Genomic DNA, 18,083 nt, shown 5'->3' on the forward strand with positions numbered 1-18,083 from the left:
AAAAAAGACATAAAGATGAGGTTAATAGGGTTGTCTCATTTTGCCAGATAGCTTCATCCCAAAAAAGATAAACATTCTTCAAAAACAAAAGTTTGTGAATATTTGCTGTATTGCCAGGCCTAAACCAACCTGTTAAACTTATCAAATTATTGTCATAGATACGAACCTATTGATTGAAACAGAATAATCCATTGAAGCCTCCATCATCATCCACAATCACTGTTACTGTTCAGATTATTTTATCTCTGTTTTCCTCTAGAATGTTTTGAAAATCAGCATTTGATCAACAGACTTTTTAAAAGTTTATTTTGATCCTATTGTTTACGTGTGTAATTGCATTTTTATTGAAATTATGACAGGAAAACCCTCAATCAAATTGTATCTTTGATATCTATAATATTAACAATAATGTTACATATGTAATATGTACACAATAATATTGTGCAAACAAACAAGAAAAATAGCAAAAAAAGTCAATTTTTTTTAATACCCTGTATATAAAGACCACATATGACCACAACTCCAAATGTGCAATTGTCACTGCATCTAAACATGACATATTACAAAAAGGTAGAAACATATAATATACAATATGTTCTGAAGCTGGTACTGGTGCAGTTAACTTCACTTTAGGCTCCCATACACAGTAGGTGTTACTTACTATACGTGCAGTGCAGTATTACTTTACCTTGTAATATGTTATAATAAGCAAGTCACTTCTATATTTATGAGGATGTAGACAATAATGTTGGCTGATATGTAAAACTATGAGATGTCGAGTGCAGGGAAGATATTATTGATCGATCAGATTCATGAATGTGTTAGGTACTTAAGCCACAATTAGAGAGTGAAACAGAGACTGACACTGGTTGAAATGTATAGTAAATATTTTATTTTGAACTTTTATGCTGAACTACAAGCTGTGAACTGTGCGATCTCTGCGACCTGTGGTGCCTGGTTTACTGTGTGTAAAACTGCGCAGGTTCCCATGTGTCATCCCACACTTTGCCACTGTCAGGAGAAAAACATAACAAACAACAACGACAACCACACACAAAATAGGACAATTTAGGTTGTGACATATGACAATTTTTTAGGATGAAATATCTTCTATATTCATGTCATGCTTTATACACCTTCATTGTAATATAAATTAATCAAATCAAGTCAGAGAGTATTAATATATGTAGTAGATGTCAAGCAGGACCACAGCAGCAGCCACGATCCATTGGAACCTGCTGGATGAGAGAGCACAGAAACTCCAGGGAAGAAGTTTAGTTAGTAACATGCATGAACTGCATTACTGAGACATGTATGTTTACAGATGGTGGTGAGGGAGAGGGGGAGAGTTTTCAGTAAAAGGAGACGTGACTGCATCTTCAACCAATACTGAGCCTGCATAACCCTGAAAGAGACAGAGAGAGGGGGGGGGGGGACACTAACCCCCAGCAGTCTGGTCCTATTACAGCATAACTAAGGGCTGAGCTGAACCAGCCCTAACTATAAGCTCTATAAAGAAGTAAAGTCTTATGCCTACTCTTAAAAGTGTTGACCATGTCCACCTCCAAAACTCATAATGGACTTTGGAGGTGGACGGCTATCAAGCTCCTCACAGAAGAGGAGCTCGATAGCTAAAAGCTCCCAATTTACTCTAGTCCAAATACATGAATTCAAATTGAGTTGATAACTATTTATCAACAATATGAATGTCTGTTCCCGTCCAACAAAGTTGTTACTACATACCATGTTGAGCAAGGCTTCCACTTGACTTTAACTTCTTCTTTTTCCTGAAAAACATGATATAAACAAACAATTAATTAAGAAAGACATGCAAGTTGCATACAAAAAGGAGCTTATAAACATTTGTGTACTATTGAATGGCTCAATATATTATACAATTAGTTTACAAAAACATAAGAACCACTACAATGCTTGTACTGCCAGCATCGAGTGCATGTCAGCAAAGCAACACTGCTTACATTGTGGCTCACAAGCAAAACTAACTGAAGCAGATGTTACTGAATGGGAAGGAGCACCTCCACATCAATCACTCCTTCTGAGCATGATGTCAGGAGGACTTTAAAGAACGTAAACATCAGGAAGGCAGCACGACCAGGTCGTATCAGGTGGTCTGTTCTTATTTAATGTCCTATTTGGAGTGAAATCCTGACTCAGTGGCTGAATTAGTGTAGATTCATCAAATACAAAAGCTTATGGATATTCAGTCAGGCACAGTTCAAATCCGGGAAGTCCAAAGACGCAAACAAATCTGCACAACAGCAGGCTAAATTACTTACATTTACAACTCTCCTGTCTACTATCTCTTCATATTTGAAAATCTTCTGTGTACGGTGTTTTCGGCATTCTGAAAAATAACAAATGAAATATTTACATGAGTTCTGTAAAACTGGAAAAAATGCAAAAATTAAGAAAAAGAAATCTTAACAAACTTAACGAACCTGTCATGTGTTTCGTACATTTACAATACCATAACGTCTAACCTTTCCTTGTCCTTTTTTTGTTTGGGACATCCGAGGTGTACACCGTAGAAATTGAGGGAGATGCAGGATGTGGAGATGGAGAGGAGAATGCAGGAGAAGCAGAGATGAAGAGGAGGATGCAGGAGGAAGCAGAGATGGAGAGGAGGATGCAGGAGGAAGCAGAGACAGAGAGGAATATGCAGGAGGAAGCAGAGATGGAGAGGAGGATGCAGGAGGAAGCAGAGATGAAGAGGAGGATGCAGGAGGCTGACAGAGGGAAGATGTTGGTACAGGCTCTAAATGAAGAATAAATTCCTCGTTTAGAGCCTCTGGGTCTGGGACTGGTCCAGCATCGACACTGTCAGCAGAGGATGGTCCAGCTGCTGGTGTAGAACTTTTAGCAGGAGGTGAAGCTTGTAATTCTGAAAAATTTTAAATATTAAACATTCATTAAAATGGGTTGAAAAAATGTACAGTACACATAAACACATAATAAGTAGTGATTTGCATGTTTTCAGTTAAGTTTTTACTAAAGATACAACTGGTAAATATTGGCATCAAATAAGTCATCTCGCACACTCACTGACCCAAATAATTCAGTACAAGTGCCCTCTAGGGTAGTGTGACATCTGTAGTGCTTTTCTACATTGTACATTAAAAAATTAATGAGTGTGACTATAAATCCAGATAGATAATGACTTTTTCCTCGGATGACACTACTTTCCTGACTTTGTAGTGAATAACATTTGACACTTCAAGCTAGTACTGTGACTTAGGAGTTTTGTACAATGGTGATGCTAACTACCTCAGGGAGGTAATCAGGTAACCTCTTAAGAAGTATATAAGTTATTTAAGAATCTTGGTGTTCATATTGGTAACATTATATAACATTTGTTATACTAGAAAGTCTCGAAGAGAATTATCAGGTCTGGTTTTCGTGAAGATTTTTAAAATTACATTTGTATATACATGAGTGTGAAAGACCATACTATACACACACACATACAAAATTGTTCAGGTGGGTAACACCAGAGGTTCAGTATGGCTAGCTTTGGTGATGTGACCGACACATGGGGAGGTAATAAGGCAGATATAACACTATTTTCATGTTAGCAACAGGACATGTAGGGCAGCTGTCACCTCACAGCAAGAAGGTTACTGGTCTGAACCTTGGCTGAATAATAGAATAGAACAGAATAGAGTAGAGTAGAATAGAATAGCTGGTGACTGTTAACTATCCTCATCCTCACCATCTTGTTTGTCTCTATGTACCCCGTGATGATCTGCCTTCTTATCTAGGGTGTACCATGAGTATCACCCAAAGACAGCTAGGATAGGCTATCTGATAAGGACACCTGGTTACAGATAATGGACAAAGCATATCTTACTTCTCAGAAGGTGTTCATAAAGCTTCCTCATCTTCATGAGGATGTCACGTGCAGCACCTTCCGCTGGTTCGATCTGAGTGATCACGTCCCCTACTATACGGCCCTTACGGTCAAACTGTCCAAGAAACAGAATTGGTTGGTAGCCCAGGGCATGTAGCTTTGAAACCTGCAAGAACAACAAAGAAAAACATGCAGCCAGTCTTTCATGTAAGCAAATTGATGTATAACAAACCTTTAAGTTTCACATCTTTGTTGTTTTATTGTTGTCGATAGTTAAAAAGTATTTATGGTGACCAAACCTGTAAATGTATGATAAAATCCATCTTGAAATGTTTTGTCTCTCAGTTAATAGCCGATTAAATTAAAAATCAGAAGTAGCTTGAATAAAAATAGTTTTTAACAAGTTTTTTCTAGTTGGATGTCTTTAGTGTGATGATGTTATTCTGATGTGAATAACTTTTTTATTTATGCTCTTTTATAAATTAATATTTTATGTGTATATACATGTCTTGTTAGTTTCTTACTTCATGATATACAAGAAAACATTGACAACTGTGATTAATAAAGAATTGTCTACCAGACCAACCACTTATTAGATCAGAACTTTTAAACTTACTGACAACTGGGCTGAATTAACCACCCTGCTCGCATTTCTGTTTTTTTTTAACAGAGGCAGCCCAGTTACTGTTTTTAAACTGTTCCTGTTTTTTTTTCAATCCCTCCTTTACGTTCAGGCTGCCCAGGCATCCACTGCATGTCTTCCTGTTGCAGGTGTTTGGGGCCTGACAGGAAGGGCATGGTTTGGTTTTTGGCTTTGTCATTTCTGCAAATGAAAATGGAACATGTAGGGATTATTTCAGGTCTGTTTTGGTGAAACGATTACAAAAATAATTTATGACCAAAGAAATAACTTATATTACGAGGCAGTATTACACCATATTTAGAAAAAAAAATCAATTATGAGATTAAAGTCATTAATATTGAGTTAATTACGTGAATAGGGTTAAAAAAAACCTGAATTGATTACAGAAAAGATACATTGCTAAAATAGAGCAGTACTAACATTAGCTGGGTGGCCAAGCAAGTGTCTTACACATGAGAATACATCACAAAAAAAATTAAATAAACTTTTGCAGAAGTAGTTCTCTTGGTACACAGACTGCTCTGTGAAAACATTTCAAGTTTAATATCAGTTTAATATCACTGAAATTAATATTTCAGTGAACATGCAAATTACCCACAGTTTATCACAACTTACTTAGCTAGGATCTGCCTCGTGTCCACTCGAAAACTTCGCTGCAGGACCGTGAGTTGAAAGATACATTTACTACGACTCCCAAGATGCATTGCAGTAAAAACCATCCAATCGCCTTGCTTAAGATCTGTTGACGTGTCGCTAAAGGCGCGCTGTAGATAAATATTGCAATTTGTAAAAAAAAAAAACTAAAATTTGCAATTTTTAATTACATAATTAAACACTGGGCCAGTTTAATTTCGTATTATCGCTGGTTATTATTTTAGAGTAAATAAAGGAATAACGGGTAGCACCAAGCTGTTGTTATCTTCATTTCCATAGCGATGGCGGTTGAGGATTATGGGTAGTGTGCAGTTACGGGATTAGTGCGTCTGCGTAAATTGGTCTGATTGGTTGGAGCCGAGCGCATCCAAAACTAACAAGAGTGGTGAATGAATCTATAAATGTGTTTTACGTGTGAAATGAAAATAATAAACCTAACAAAGGATTATGTACGTTAAATCTGCGCACTTTCAGATCGTGAATCAGTTTGGAAAACACTGTGTGATGGCCACAACATGAAGCGATTTTATTGTTGAATTATCAGTGATACTTTCACGTGTTTTTGTTGAGAAATGTTAACGATGTCATTAAAAGAAAGCATTAAATTAGGGAGAAAAACCCGTTCGCGGAGAGGGTCCCCGGTTCTCCAGTTAGATTGTGCTTCACGGCGTCATGTTTCGCCGTGACGGGGTTATTACTGGAGTAAATGGATGGCTGGAGCCTCTGCTCGAAGCGTCTCTGATCGCCGCGAGCGGGTTCATATTGGAATGAATTGACAACCCACAGCGTAACATAAAAATGTGGAAGGGTACCTTAGGCGTCAGCATGAGAAGTTAAGGGACGTGACAAATCGTCATTATTTTACGCGTCGGGAGTGAGAACGGGTTGTATGTTGGGGTCGGCTTCATCCTCTGTGGCCCCTCTGTGTTGGGGTGTGCCGCAGGGATCTTGGGCCACTTTTATTTTTGCTAAATCTTCTCCCTCTTGACGTGATTTTCCGAAAACACAAAGTGCCATTTCATTTATATTCTAATGACTGCCAGCCTTATTTACCTTTTAGTCATGTGGATACCCTCCCAATTTGACCTCTCCTTGACTGTCTTAGTGATGATAAGTCATGGATGGCTAAATTTTTTTTTTAAATTTTAACAATTGCAAAAGCGATTTTATTTGGCACAAATCGATTTTCCGACCCTCCAGATGTTGATTTCGCTGTTCTGACCCTTCATTTGAAAAATTTGATCACAACTCTTGGAGTAAAGATTGATTCTGCACTTACCTTTGATGACCACGTGAATGGGGTGGTAAAGCTGAGCTCCTCCGGCAGCAGCGCTGGCTCCACCGGCAGCGGCGCTGGCTTCTCCTGCTCGCTGAGCTGCAGCGGTGCTGGCTCCTCAGCTGGTGGCTCGCTGAGCTGCAGCGGTGCAGGCTCCTCAGCTGGTGGCTCGCTGAGCTGCTCCAGCTCCGGCTCGCTGAGCTGCTCCTCGGCTGGCAGCGCGAGCTCCTCCGGCTCGCTGAGCTGCTCCTCGGCTGGCAGCGCGAGCTCCTCCGGCTCGGGCCGAGCAGGTCCGGGTGGCGTTGTAGCAGGTGGCACTGCTACAGATGGTGAAGAAGTGAGCAGTGTGGAGATTGCTGAATGAGGCAACGCTAGCTACTGTTGGCTGCCTTACAGCAGCGTCGGCGGTGTCACCACCCACTGTAAACAAAGAAGCAGATGAGGTGAGAAATGAAAAAGTGTCCTTATTACTCACCACAGCCGGCTCTTGAGATGTCCGGGAAGTCGACTGCGGTGAGGAACGTGAGGCGCGAACGTCGTTTCCGGGTAGACGTCGGGGCCGGCGTGTCAGGCTGTGCATCCACCAGCTGACCGGGCTGGTGAGCAACCTGATTAGGAGAGTGGAGGTGGAGAGTTGAGAGCAGGAAGTCCTGGACTACTGAATTAAGGGAGTACACCAGCCAGGGGAATTTATCCCATTTACCACATCACCCTAATTTATCCCATTAAGTTTTACTTTCATGTGACACTAATAGCTAAAATATAACAAAGACCAAGCTCTTAGAGAGCACCTCACGTTTGTGGCGGGCTGTGAACTGTCCTCCCTTAAGTATTACCCCCTTTTTAAGTAGAATCCGAGTTTAAATCCACTTCTGACTTCCCTCACTGCTCACGGTAGAATCCAAACAGATATAATTAACTTTTTCTGGTAAAAGGTCCTACATTACTTTTGTCACTCTTTGGAAAATGCCTCTATAACGTTAACCTGTTTCCTCTTTAAAAATTGACTCCGGTTCTTTTAATCTCCTACACAACAAACTTTCTGAAACTGTGCGATTCTCTGTTCTTCTTTTGGGTGCCCCTTTCTTCTAGTTCCGTTCGGTCTGGTCCTTCCTGTATTCTTGCCAACCGCTCCGTGATTTTCGCTATGGTCCGGAAATCTCCTGTAAAGGATCAACAAAACACCTCTCCCTGCTATGCCTCCATAATTATGTTCATCAATTGTTCTCTTAATTATTTAAACTTGGTTCAACCTATCATGTTCTAGGGTCTATCATTTATACATATATATAATCTTCAATTTTATTTATTTGGGTAAACAACACTTTTGACAACCTTTGACACCCTTTTAATAAGCTCTCTTCTTCTCTTATCTGATCATCTCGAGCACATCTTGTACAAAACTGTTATTTTGCAGGCACACATACAGTTACAAGCTCAACCACATTTTGCCCTATACACTCTCAGAAATAGAGGTACGAGAGAAGAACATTTTTGTACCTATAGGTACATTTTTTTAAAATGTTCCCTTAAAAGTACAATACTGGTCTTTAAAAGTCCAAAAACGCCCCTTTAAAGGTACAATTTGAAATAAAGTACAAATCTGTACCATTTTGACCTGTACTGCAGTGACAGTGGCAGAATGTGGTAATGGGTCAGCATGGGAAAATCTGGATGGGCCTGGTTAATTGTAAAATTCATATGAGATGTGAGTGTGCTCATAAAAGCTACATGTTATAATCAAATCTGTTGGTCCTCTCCTCTCTACGTAAATTATCCTATGATGCAAAGAATATCTGTAACCTACCTTTGTGTAAGTTATGTTAAATTATATTAAAAAACACACACACACAATGACATGCAGGCACAACCAAATGATGTTAAAAAAAAAACTGGTCCATTTCCATTTTATTAAGTTCCAGTTATAATTTTTTAATGTTTTAAATCTTTCAAAAACGTGAAATCATTTTACTGTTATGTTTGGCCATTTACTTTTTTGCTTTTACTACATCCTAGAATTGTTCATTAATTGTGATGTTTTTATGGAATTTGCAACATCAAGTTAAACCGAGGTTCTTTGGAAGTTAAAATGTCAAGCAGATTTTTATGTTACGGTGACTACATTTTGTAAGTTACAAATATAGTTCGCCAAGACAGCATAACGGTTTCTAAACAACTGCGCATTAATACCACAATGTTGTATTTTCATGTGTCAAGTTCGCAACGCGCATTAATCCCAAAGGCCGAAAAGGCAGCAGCGATGAGTGCTCCGCCTCCGCGCTGACTAGCGTTGACGCAGAAAATGACTCTCAGGGGGTTATCCACGGAGGAGCTCCTTAAAAGGTTGATGGAAGAAGGCATTGATGTGTCAGACGACGAGGCGCAAAGATTTAGAGGTAAGTCGGGTGTGATTTTGTGTTTTTATAAAAATTACAACGTGTAATTTTACAGTAGAGTTAGCAAAAGTCCGAAGAGCTAGATTTAACATGGGCGAAAGATAGCAGTTAGCTAAGTTTTAAACAAAGAAAGGTACAAATGTGGACTATTTAGACTGTTGGTGGAATGTTCAACGTCTGTCTGCCTGCGGTATTCGAGTGTTTTATCAATAAATAGTGACGAACCGTGTACAACAATGTAAAAAAAATCAATAATTTCTCAAAACATGCTAGTATGTAAATATAGCTATTAACAAAATCGTTTTCTAAGCAAAATTTATCGCATCTAACTTGTTTCCCGCTCAAAGGGATTTTAAACAATGGAAGGTACACATTTGTACCATTCCACCTACTTAGTCGGATTTTCGAATATGAGAGCTGTAAGCTCTGCGCAGGGACACTTACTTACATTTTTATATTACCAGTTAATTTATATTAACAATTAATCAAGAGAATTAATTGTAACTTCCTTTTGGGGAATTATAGACAGATTCACAATGATAGCTTATTATCATTATTATTATTATTATTATTATTATTATTATTATTATTATGTATTGACCATAATGTCACTTTAAAACTAAATTTGAAAATGGTTTTATTTTTATTTCATACTGTACTTTATATTTCAGATAACGATTTAGATGGAGAGACGGTAGACTGTGGACTCACTGAGACCATGGTTGCATATCTTTTTGACAAGTCTTTCAAAAAGCAGCTGAAGTTCAGAGACTTCACAAACCGCTACAAGGAAGTCATCATCACTTTACAACCGGTCGACCCATTTGAAGGTACAGTTGAAGGTCCAGTGTCCCAAGCAAACCAGAGGTAGGTTGTGATAAATGTCTAAATTTGCATATGCATTTAAGTGCTTGTAAAATGGCTAGTTAATGCTGTTTTCCTACTGTATTGCAGTTCTATACCTTCTTGCCGTAGACTGCCTGCAGTTATTTCCATTCCAAAATTCCCACAAGATGTCCAGAGTCGCTTGGATCTCAAAGAACCAGTCCAGAAAGAACAGAAGTACCGAAACAAAATAATTGGGAGTCTTTATGAAATGCTGTCACAGTACACAATGTAAGGGTTCCTTTCTGAATAATTACATTAATTTCTTAATATTAATATTGCTGTTGTAAGAGAGGCAGAGAACAAATGCTTAGCCCATCTGCCTCCCAATCTGGAGACCAGCGTTCGAGTCTGGTGTGACACACGGTTCCAATGAACTGGCAATAGTGGTAAAACCATACATCCTGTGTCTCCAGACCTTGTCTGGACTATGATAGCCAAAGTGTTCATTTTCGAATTTGCTCAAGAGTAAATTAATAATTCAGGACTGCAGTCAATTAATTAATGAAGTTTGGGAGAGGTGTGGCTGTTTGTCCACGCCCATTTTAAAAAAATTAAAATCAACTTTAGCTACATTGATTTGACATTGGTCTACAACATACTATTTACGGTAATAACAATATGATTAGAAGAATTGAAGAACAGAAAAGCCCCCAGGAAAGGATAAGAGTAATCAGTGTACTGTGGGTTGTTTTTCTTATGTTTGAAACAGGTACCCAACCCACTCAGACTACATCCAGGTCATCAAAGCCCTGATTGTGAAGTATCCTTTCTCAAGAGATGTACACGGAAATGGTTATGTGAGTACCTCTCCTTTTTTGTTTCTTTTATAGATTATATTAATATAAAGTAACCATAATTAACTACTTATATACATTTGAAACAACTAGGACACCTGGCACAGCCAACTCAAGAGAAAGTTCAAAGCAGAACGGGCTCCCCTAATCAGCAACGAAGAAGTGAACCGGGTTAAAGAAAAGTTTGGACGCACGCAGAAACATCGGACCACAGAGGAATCCAGCAGCTCCTGTCTGAAGAGACTGAAGCCCTCTCTCGTAAGTCCTCACACCCTCAGGCTCTAAGAGCTAAGGTAACATATGTAGTCTTATTATGTTCACTGTAAAGCTAAACGTAAACATTAATTGAAAGAAACATGTTAACAGATAACATTAACATAGAAAAAGGAACTTCACAGTTGATTTAACAAAAGTCAGCTCAACTTGCAATTCCTATTCAACATTTTTGCATTTTTTTCAAAGCATTTGGTGTACAAATTACCGCATTTCGAGTAACATTAACTTATCAGAGTTTACTTATGATAATACTGATATCTGCTTTGACAAAGGATTCGTGCTTTGTGGGGGAAGATGCAGCCTCCGTTGATGCTCATATCAAGGTGCTAAATGATCAGCACAAGAAGCTACATCCTGACACAGCACTGGTGAAAGACCGCATGACAAAAACCTTTGCATGGAGACGTCGAGAGGTAGCTGAAGGAATGTGTACTGTGGACCTATTAAAGAGATATCCATTCCTGGGGACATCTGCAGGGGTAAGAATTGTTAAGATGATTGGGGAAACAGCTAATGATTTTTTTGTCTCTAAATCTGATTATTATTTTCTGTACTAACTGATTAATCAATCTGTTCATTATTGTTACGTTTCGGTGTGTCAGTGTTTTGTTTTTGCATGACTTATGTATTTCCTGCTTTACTTTGAAAGTCTGTGTTATCTTAGTGTGTTCAGTTTACATTTTCCCTGTCTCGTCAGTTCTAATTTGCCCCAGCTGTGTTTCCCTCCTGTGGTCCATTTCCTGATTGCTCCCTCTATGTATTTAAACCCTGTGTTTCAGTGTGTCAGGGTCGCGATCTCCCCCGTGTTGTAAATAGTTTGGTGGTTTGTTGTAAATAAATAGTCTGTTGTAAATAGTTGTGAATGGGTTTGTCAATACTTTCGTCATGGGATATTTTCGTTTTGGGATTTTGGTGGAGAGCCTTCGTGGTTTTATTTTCCTTATCTTTGTTTTTCTACGTTGCACCCCGGTTGCCTAGGCCGGGGTGTAACATATGGGGGCTCGTCCGGGATTGCTGGAGGGTCCGAAGGAGGGACAGCTTCGGCCTTCTGTCTTCGCTGGAGGGTCCGAGGACCGCTTCAGCCTCCGTCTGTCTTCGCTGGAGGGCCCGGGGACCGCTCCAGCCTTCATCCGCCTTCGCTGGAGGATCCGAGGGACCGCTCCAGCCTTCTGCAGCTGGTGGGCTGCGTGTCCGTGTGTGCAGCTGGTGGGCTGCGTGTCCGTGTGTGCAGCTGGTGGGCTGCGTGTCCGTGTGTGCAGCTAGTGAGCTGCTCATCCGCCTTCGCTGGAGCGTCCGAGGGACCGCTCCAGCCTTCATCCGCCTCTGCTGGAGGGTCCGGGGGACCGCACCAGCCTTCGTCGTCTGCTGGAGGGTCCGTGGGACCGCTCCAGCCTCCATCAGCTTCGTCTGCCTTCATCCGCCTTTGCTGGGGGGAGGGTCCGTGGGACCGCCCCAGCCTTTGTCGTCGCTGGAGGGTCCGTGGGACCGCTCCAGCCTTCATCCGCCTTCGCTGGAGGGTCCGAGGGACCGCTCCAGCCTTCGTCGTCTGCTGGAGGGTCAGTGGGACCGCTCCAGCCTCCATCAGCTTCGTCTGCCTTCGTTTCAGCCTTCGTTTGTCTGAATCAAACTTTTCACTTGGGGTTACATGTTTGATTTTTGGGTAGGGGGAAATGTTACGTTTCGGTGTGTCAGTGTTTTGTTTTTGCATGACTTATGTATTTCCTGCTTTACTTTGAAAGTCTGTGTTATCTTAGTGTGTTCAGTTTACATTTTCCCTGTCTCGTCAGTTCTAATTTGCCCCAGCTGTGTTTCCCTCCTGTGGTCCATTTCCTGATTGCTCCCTCTATGTATTTAAACCCTGTGTTTCAGTGTGTCAGGGTCGCGATCTCCCCCGTGTTGTAAATAGTTTGGTGGTTTGTTGTAAATAAATAGTCTGTTGTAAATAGTTGTGAATGGGTTTGTCATTACTTTCGTCATGGGATATTTTCGTTTTGGGATTTTGGTGGAGAGCCTTCGTGGTTTTATTTTCCTTATCTTTGTTTTTCTACGTTGCACCCCGGTTGCCTAGGCCGGGGTGTAACAATTATCTTTAGAATTTTTGTTCAAGGGTTAAAGCACTTTACATTTATCTCCAGTCTGTGTCTTTAAACATGTCAAAAGTTTAAATCCTCAATGTAAAATGTCATTCTTTTGTCTATTCTGCTCTTTTCATTTCCAGTTGTGTGATGAGGTTGATTTAATGCATCCCTGCCAAGACAACATCTGTCGCCGCTTTAGCGAAAACTTCACTGCTGTTCTTCAAAATGTTCTTCAAATGACCAAGGATTTGACACTGAAGAAGGTCTACATGGAGGCAAGAGAGAATGCACTGGCTGAAGACATTACAGGTGCTAATTTGACCTCATACAAATAGTAAATTTTGTGACAATTCATTTGCTCTCTCTTCCAAAGATAATTGATGTACCATAGTGCCATGTCAAGAGCATGTTAATGGGAATTTGCATGCTATCAAAATCTAATGAAGTGTATTTGCATCTGTATGACCTAGGAATTGACTTCAAGGGGGCACTTCTCCTCTTGCCATCCATCTTCAAGGAGAAGATAGAAGATTTCATCATCCTTGGAGAGGTAAATGCATGATGCAATGCATAGCCTTTGGCCACAAGTTTCATTTTCTGTGTTTTGTTGGCATGGAGCTGAATTCAGCTGCGGTTCAGCATCACAGCTAAGCTAATGTAGGGGAAACACTGCTGTTAATCCACAGTGCTGCTGTGCTCTTGGGTTTTGTCTGGTGTTTATATAGATAGATAGACCTTTATTGTCCCCTTAGGGAAATTCTTCTTCACAGGTACTGTCACTGTCAGGGGTGATTGCTTTTGCCCTTGAATATTATGTCAAACTTTAGCAGCTTATCAAACACTACCACAACAGTCATTGGTCAAGAAGCTTTTTGTTTGGAGTAGGGGCCATGTTTACAGGTTATCAGAATAGACAGTTTTGTTTTGCAGCAAAAAAAAGAAGGTAATTTGAGGAATCTGTTGAAAATCCACTTGGCACATATTGCTTAAACATACTGTATACTAATGTTTTTCTTCCTCTTCTGCAGAATACTCCCATGAGTCCATACCCAACCATTCGAATGAAGGATAAGAGTTGGACAACTGCCCTCTCAAGACAGTGTCGCTGTGTTGTCACAGTTGAAGGAGTGGATGTTTGCTCATGCTGCTCGCTGGATGAGGCCTACATCTCAGCATTCTCCACCTTCTTCGTGTTCAACATGACCTACCCTGCATACTTCAAGAAAACACTTGTCTTTCTTCAGAACTGCATTGTCAACATAGGAGACCTGGGAGACAAACCCCTGCCAGTAAGTGTCACCAGGGTACTTAACCAACTCTATTAAATATGCCCCCACTCCACAAATGTTCAAAATGTTCAAAAAGGGCATTTACTCTGAGGAAGATGATTACACATGTTGGGTTAGTACACGCACATGAGCCTCATTTCGGCATCACTTGTGGAATAAATGACTGCCAGGCAGCTTTTTCCAAGTATCACTCTTTTCAACGCCATGTGTGATCCGTCAAAACATTGTGTTCAGGTGTTTAATGTCTTTATGTGATTGTTTACTTTTTTTAAATGAATGTATTTTTCTTGACATGTCCTATGGCAATATACGAATGTAATCAAGGATGTATTCCTGTGGTTGTTTAAATGCTTTGATGTGATTCTATTATTGAAAATAAATGGTTAAATAACCAAATATTTTGGACTATTGGGGTACATTTTTGTCTCTTTAGGTACGAAATAGGTTGTCGCTGGGGGGGTACCCTCATAGGTACCCTATTGTACCCTTTTCAAGGGAACATTTCTGTACTATAGTTTGAAGGTACATTTATGTCTTAGGAAAGTACATGATTGTACTTCAGATGGTACAACTTCATAAGGTACAAAAATGTACCAAGCCTAAAGGGTACAGAAATGTCCTTCAAAAAGGAACACCCCCAGCGACAAGCATTTGTACCCTTTTTGGTACACTTTGGCACCCCTATTTCTGAGAGTGTATGGCTGTCTCAGCCTCCAGATGTTTCCTGTCGACCTATTCAGGGCATGCCTATTTTCACACCTTCTGCATTACTTCTTGCTAAGCAAAGACAAAGCAAAATGTTTTTCACCTCTACCCCAGAAACTAATCTACGTCATGTCTGTGTCTGTAAGCGTGTTGGCGTTGACCTTATTTCATTCTAAGTCACCTCTCCCGATGTGTCATCTGGACACTCTCGCCAGATGAAGCTTCTGACCCTTGAACGACTGAATGCTAATTTGACTAGTAATCAAATTCTCCACCCTCAGCAACATGAGCTCATTCATTTGTTTTATTTAGTTTTTTGTTTTTAGAAAAAGAGTTCTTTATTATCTTAGAACCTGATCAGATCCCCACAGATGGCACAGTTGTAATCTGGAAAAGGTCACCTTAAATTTGTTCTCCCGAAATTTTTTACAGCGCTGTTAATTCAATCTTGCAGGCCTGCTTAGAACAAAAATGAGAAAAAGAGAGCTGATTATTAGTTCATCAAAACACAAAACATAATCACCTGACAGGATTTCTCTAAGTGCACTGTTACAATTTTAAAGGGCCCAGTTATAAACGTTTCCATGATTAGTAAAACTCCCACTATTGAAATAAGTAAACAACCCAAACCTAACTGACAGAATCAACCCATCACTAAAACAGCAACCCCAAAAATCTTAATCAGAGAAAAATTTTACTTATTAATCTATTAATATGTTGTGGGGATTAGAACTTCAGGGCAACAAAGGTTTTGCCCAACTCTTGGCTTAACTAATACTTACATAGTCTAAAATCAGACTTAAAATCACTCCCTCTGTTCATTTTCCCCACATCATATCTCAGTGGTCTCAGGTTCTTCAGCGTCCTGAGACTGAGATCAACTGACATAATTTCACCTGCTAATTACACAGAAAATCTTGTTAAAAGCCACACAGTTTTGCACAACATTAATATTCACATTAAGCCTTTTCTACACAGTTTCTAACAATCTATCATCACTAAATTCTACATTTACATTCACAGATAGACAGGAAGCTTCAGTTCTTCTTTTTTGTCACCACACATTGAGCTAACTTGCATACTCTCTCCTCTCAGAATAAGTTGCCTTGACAAGAGAAATGCATATTAAAAACATTACCACATTATTATTATTATTATTATTATTATTATTATTTTTTAGAATAATCACTTGTCTTGGTCAATCGGCACAAAAGTACTTCTAATTCACTATTCTAAAACTACTTTAAACTTTCAATCACTGTTTTATCCTTTTTCCTTTTCACAAAAACCACTCTATTATCTTGGAACTCCCTGAGTTATTCTTCAACTTCAAGCTTTAAGTATGTTAAATCTAACATTTATGTCATGTATTCACATTCATGAATGTAAGCATGTCTTCATTGCGTGTATGTTGTGTGTTAATATTAATATTGAGTGTAAGCTGATCTTCACTGCATGTGTTTTTTTTTAATAATCAGGTGTAATGTATGCATCTTTGCACTGAGCTGTGGATTCAAACTGTCTCACTTCTGATTCTCTCCAAAAATAATTTCACATGTAACAATTTGTGTGTGTGTCTTTTCTATTCATTCATGTAATTGTTAGTTTATTTATTTCTTTATCTATCTCTCTCCTTTTTTTTCTTTTTTTTTTTTTTTTACCTTTCTGTTGTTATGTTCTGGACATTTTCTAAACCTCCATGAGTTCAGTCTCAATCTTCAATCCAATTTCCCATATGCTTTCACTGTACTACATCCAGGTTCACCTTTCACTGATCCTCGTCTCTGTTTTCAGTTTCCTGTGTGGGCCCCCAGATAGTGATGGTAAATTTGATTGTTTTTACTGAATCGAGTTTTAATGAGTCAAACACCAAAGTGAATCAGGTTTTTTGAGTCATTTGATTCACTGAGTCAGTTGACCAGGGAGTGCAAAAAATGTACATTTTCATGTATATCCTACTGCTAAGATGAGTGATTCTAAAAGAAAACAACTATTTTATAGAGAACAAAAACAGCAAAAACATTTCTAAAATTAAGCAATTTCCTATCAAAATTGCTTAATAAACATTTATTTTGTTTATTTTTACTTCATTAGTATTTTCCTTAAATGTGTCAAATATATATTTTCTCATCTAATTCAGCACAGGAGGGAGGGGGTTAGTGAGTCCTGAGTGATTCGTTCGCTCTATGATTCAGCACAGGAGGGAGGGGGTGAGCAAGTCCTGAGTGATTCACTTATGCTTACGATTCAGCACAGGAGGGAGGGGGTTAGTGAGTCCTGAGTGATTCACTCGCTCCATGGCTGTATCCCAATTCAAGGTTCAAGGTTCTTCATTTGTCACATGCATAGTTATACAAGTATAACACACAGTGAAATGTAGCCTCGACATGTGCAAAAATGGGGGGGGGGGGGGGGGTGGTAGAGGAAGAACATTATATATATATATATATATATATATATATATATATATATATATATATATAGTATATACATTGGGTGAATGTGCAGTAGTAGCAGCAAGCAGGTGAATTCTGTACATTAATATGAGCAGACATCTGACTATTTTACAGAGTAGACAATATAAACATATTTAAAATTAAAGGAATTTGGAATGTACATTGTGCCTTGGTTTAGAGTGTCTGGAAGAGAGTCCTGTCTCAGTCAATTGTAGATGATGTGAGAGGGCGGGTGTGTGTGTTTAGGGCCCGGATGGCTTGGGGATAGAAGCTCCTCTTTAGTCTCTCTGTCCTTGCCCGGATGATGCGGAACCTTCTACCAGATTGCAGAAGTTGGAACAGTTTGTTGCCAGGATGGGACGGGTCCTTCAGTATCTGCGCTGCTCTAGTCCGGCATCTCCTGGTGTAGGTGTCCTGGAGTGAGGGGAGAGCAATCCTGCAGCAGCGTTCTGCTGTATGGATAACTCTCTGGAGAGCTTTTTGGTCCTTCACACAGCTGTTCCCAAACCACGATGTCATGTTCTGTGTGAGGATGCTCTCCACAGCGCCTGTATAGAAAATCCTGAGGATCTTTGGAGAGACCCTGAACTTCCTCAGTTGTCGTAGGTGATACAGGCGCTGCCTAGCCTTTTTGGTCTGGACCTGAATGTGGGCAGCCCATGTCAGGTCTGAGGAGATGTGGACACCAAGATACTTGAAGGACTGCACCCTCTCCACTGGAGCTCCATTGATGATAATGGGCTTGTAGTCTCTGTGCTGA

At 39.8% G+C, this 18,083-nt stretch overlaps 2 protein-coding genes across 2 annotated transcripts; one reads left to right on the forward strand and one right to left on the reverse strand.

The window, feature by feature from the left end:
- Window positions 1–869: 869 nt before the first annotated feature.
- On the reverse strand, window positions 870–4,575 carry LOC146717118 (uncharacterized). Its single transcript, XM_085472002.1, has 5 exons — window positions 4,485–4,575; window positions 3,869–4,034; window positions 2,502–2,902; window positions 2,298–2,365; window positions 870–1,787 (listed from the first exon to the last, which is right to left on the reverse strand). The coding sequence occupies exons 2-4, from the start codon at window positions 3,903–3,905 to the stop codon at window positions 2,318–2,320; spliced, it is 486 nt and encodes a 161-aa protein (XP_085328128.1). The 5' UTR covers window positions 3,906–4,034; window positions 4,485–4,575; the 3' UTR covers window positions 870–1,787; window positions 2,298–2,317.
- Window positions 4,576–8,498: 3,923 nt separating this feature from the next.
- LOC146717119 (sterile alpha motif domain-containing protein 3-like) lies at window positions 8,499–14,567 on the forward strand. The gene is made up of 9 exons (XM_085471986.1): window positions 8,499–8,837; window positions 9,509–9,704; window positions 9,792–9,953; window positions 10,435–10,522; window positions 10,613–10,777; window positions 11,068–11,274; window positions 13,014–13,182; window positions 13,344–13,423; window positions 13,902–14,567. The coding sequence occupies exons 1-9, from the start codon at window positions 8,744–8,746 to the stop codon at window positions 14,196–14,198; spliced, it is 1,458 nt and encodes a 485-aa protein (XP_085328112.1). The 5' UTR covers window positions 8,499–8,743; the 3' UTR covers window positions 14,199–14,567.
- The last annotated feature ends 3,516 nt before the right edge of the window (window positions 14,568–18,083 follow it).

This window comes from Copadichromis virginalis, linkage group LG2, assembly GCF_057382275.1.
Source record: "Copadichromis virginalis isolate Kocher_CV1m ecotype Utaka linkage group LG2, C_Virginalis_male_GT1.1, whole genome shotgun sequence".
Classification (NCBI taxonomy): domain Eukaryota; kingdom Metazoa; phylum Chordata; class Actinopteri; order Cichliformes; family Cichlidae; genus Copadichromis; species Copadichromis virginalis.

Bases quoted from the DNA above. Each gene is read 5' to 3' on its own strand.
- LOC146717118 (XM_085472002.1), bottom strand. From the start codon at position 3,905: ATGAAGATGAGGAAGCTTTATGAACACCTTCTGAGAA. The intron at 2,903-3,868 runs GTAAGATATGCT...AAAATTTTTCAG, and splicing joins TTATGAACACCTTCTGAGAA to AATTACAAGCTTCACCTCCT. The intron at 2,366-2,501 runs GTTAGACGTTAT...GTTATTTTTCAG, and splicing joins CAAAAAAAGGACAAGGAAAG to AATGCCGAAAACACCGTACA.
- LOC146717119 (XM_085471986.1), top strand. From the start codon at position 8,744: ATGACTCTCAGGGGGTTATCCACGGAGGAGCTCCTTAAAAGGTTGATG. The intron at 11,275-13,013 runs GTAAGAATTGTT...TTTCATTTCCAG, and splicing joins TCCTGGGGACATCTGCAGGG to TTGTGTGATGAGGTTGATTT. The intron at 13,424-13,901 runs GTAAATGCATGA...CCTCTTCTGCAG, and splicing joins ATTTCATCATCCTTGGAGAG to AATACTCCCATGAGTCCATA.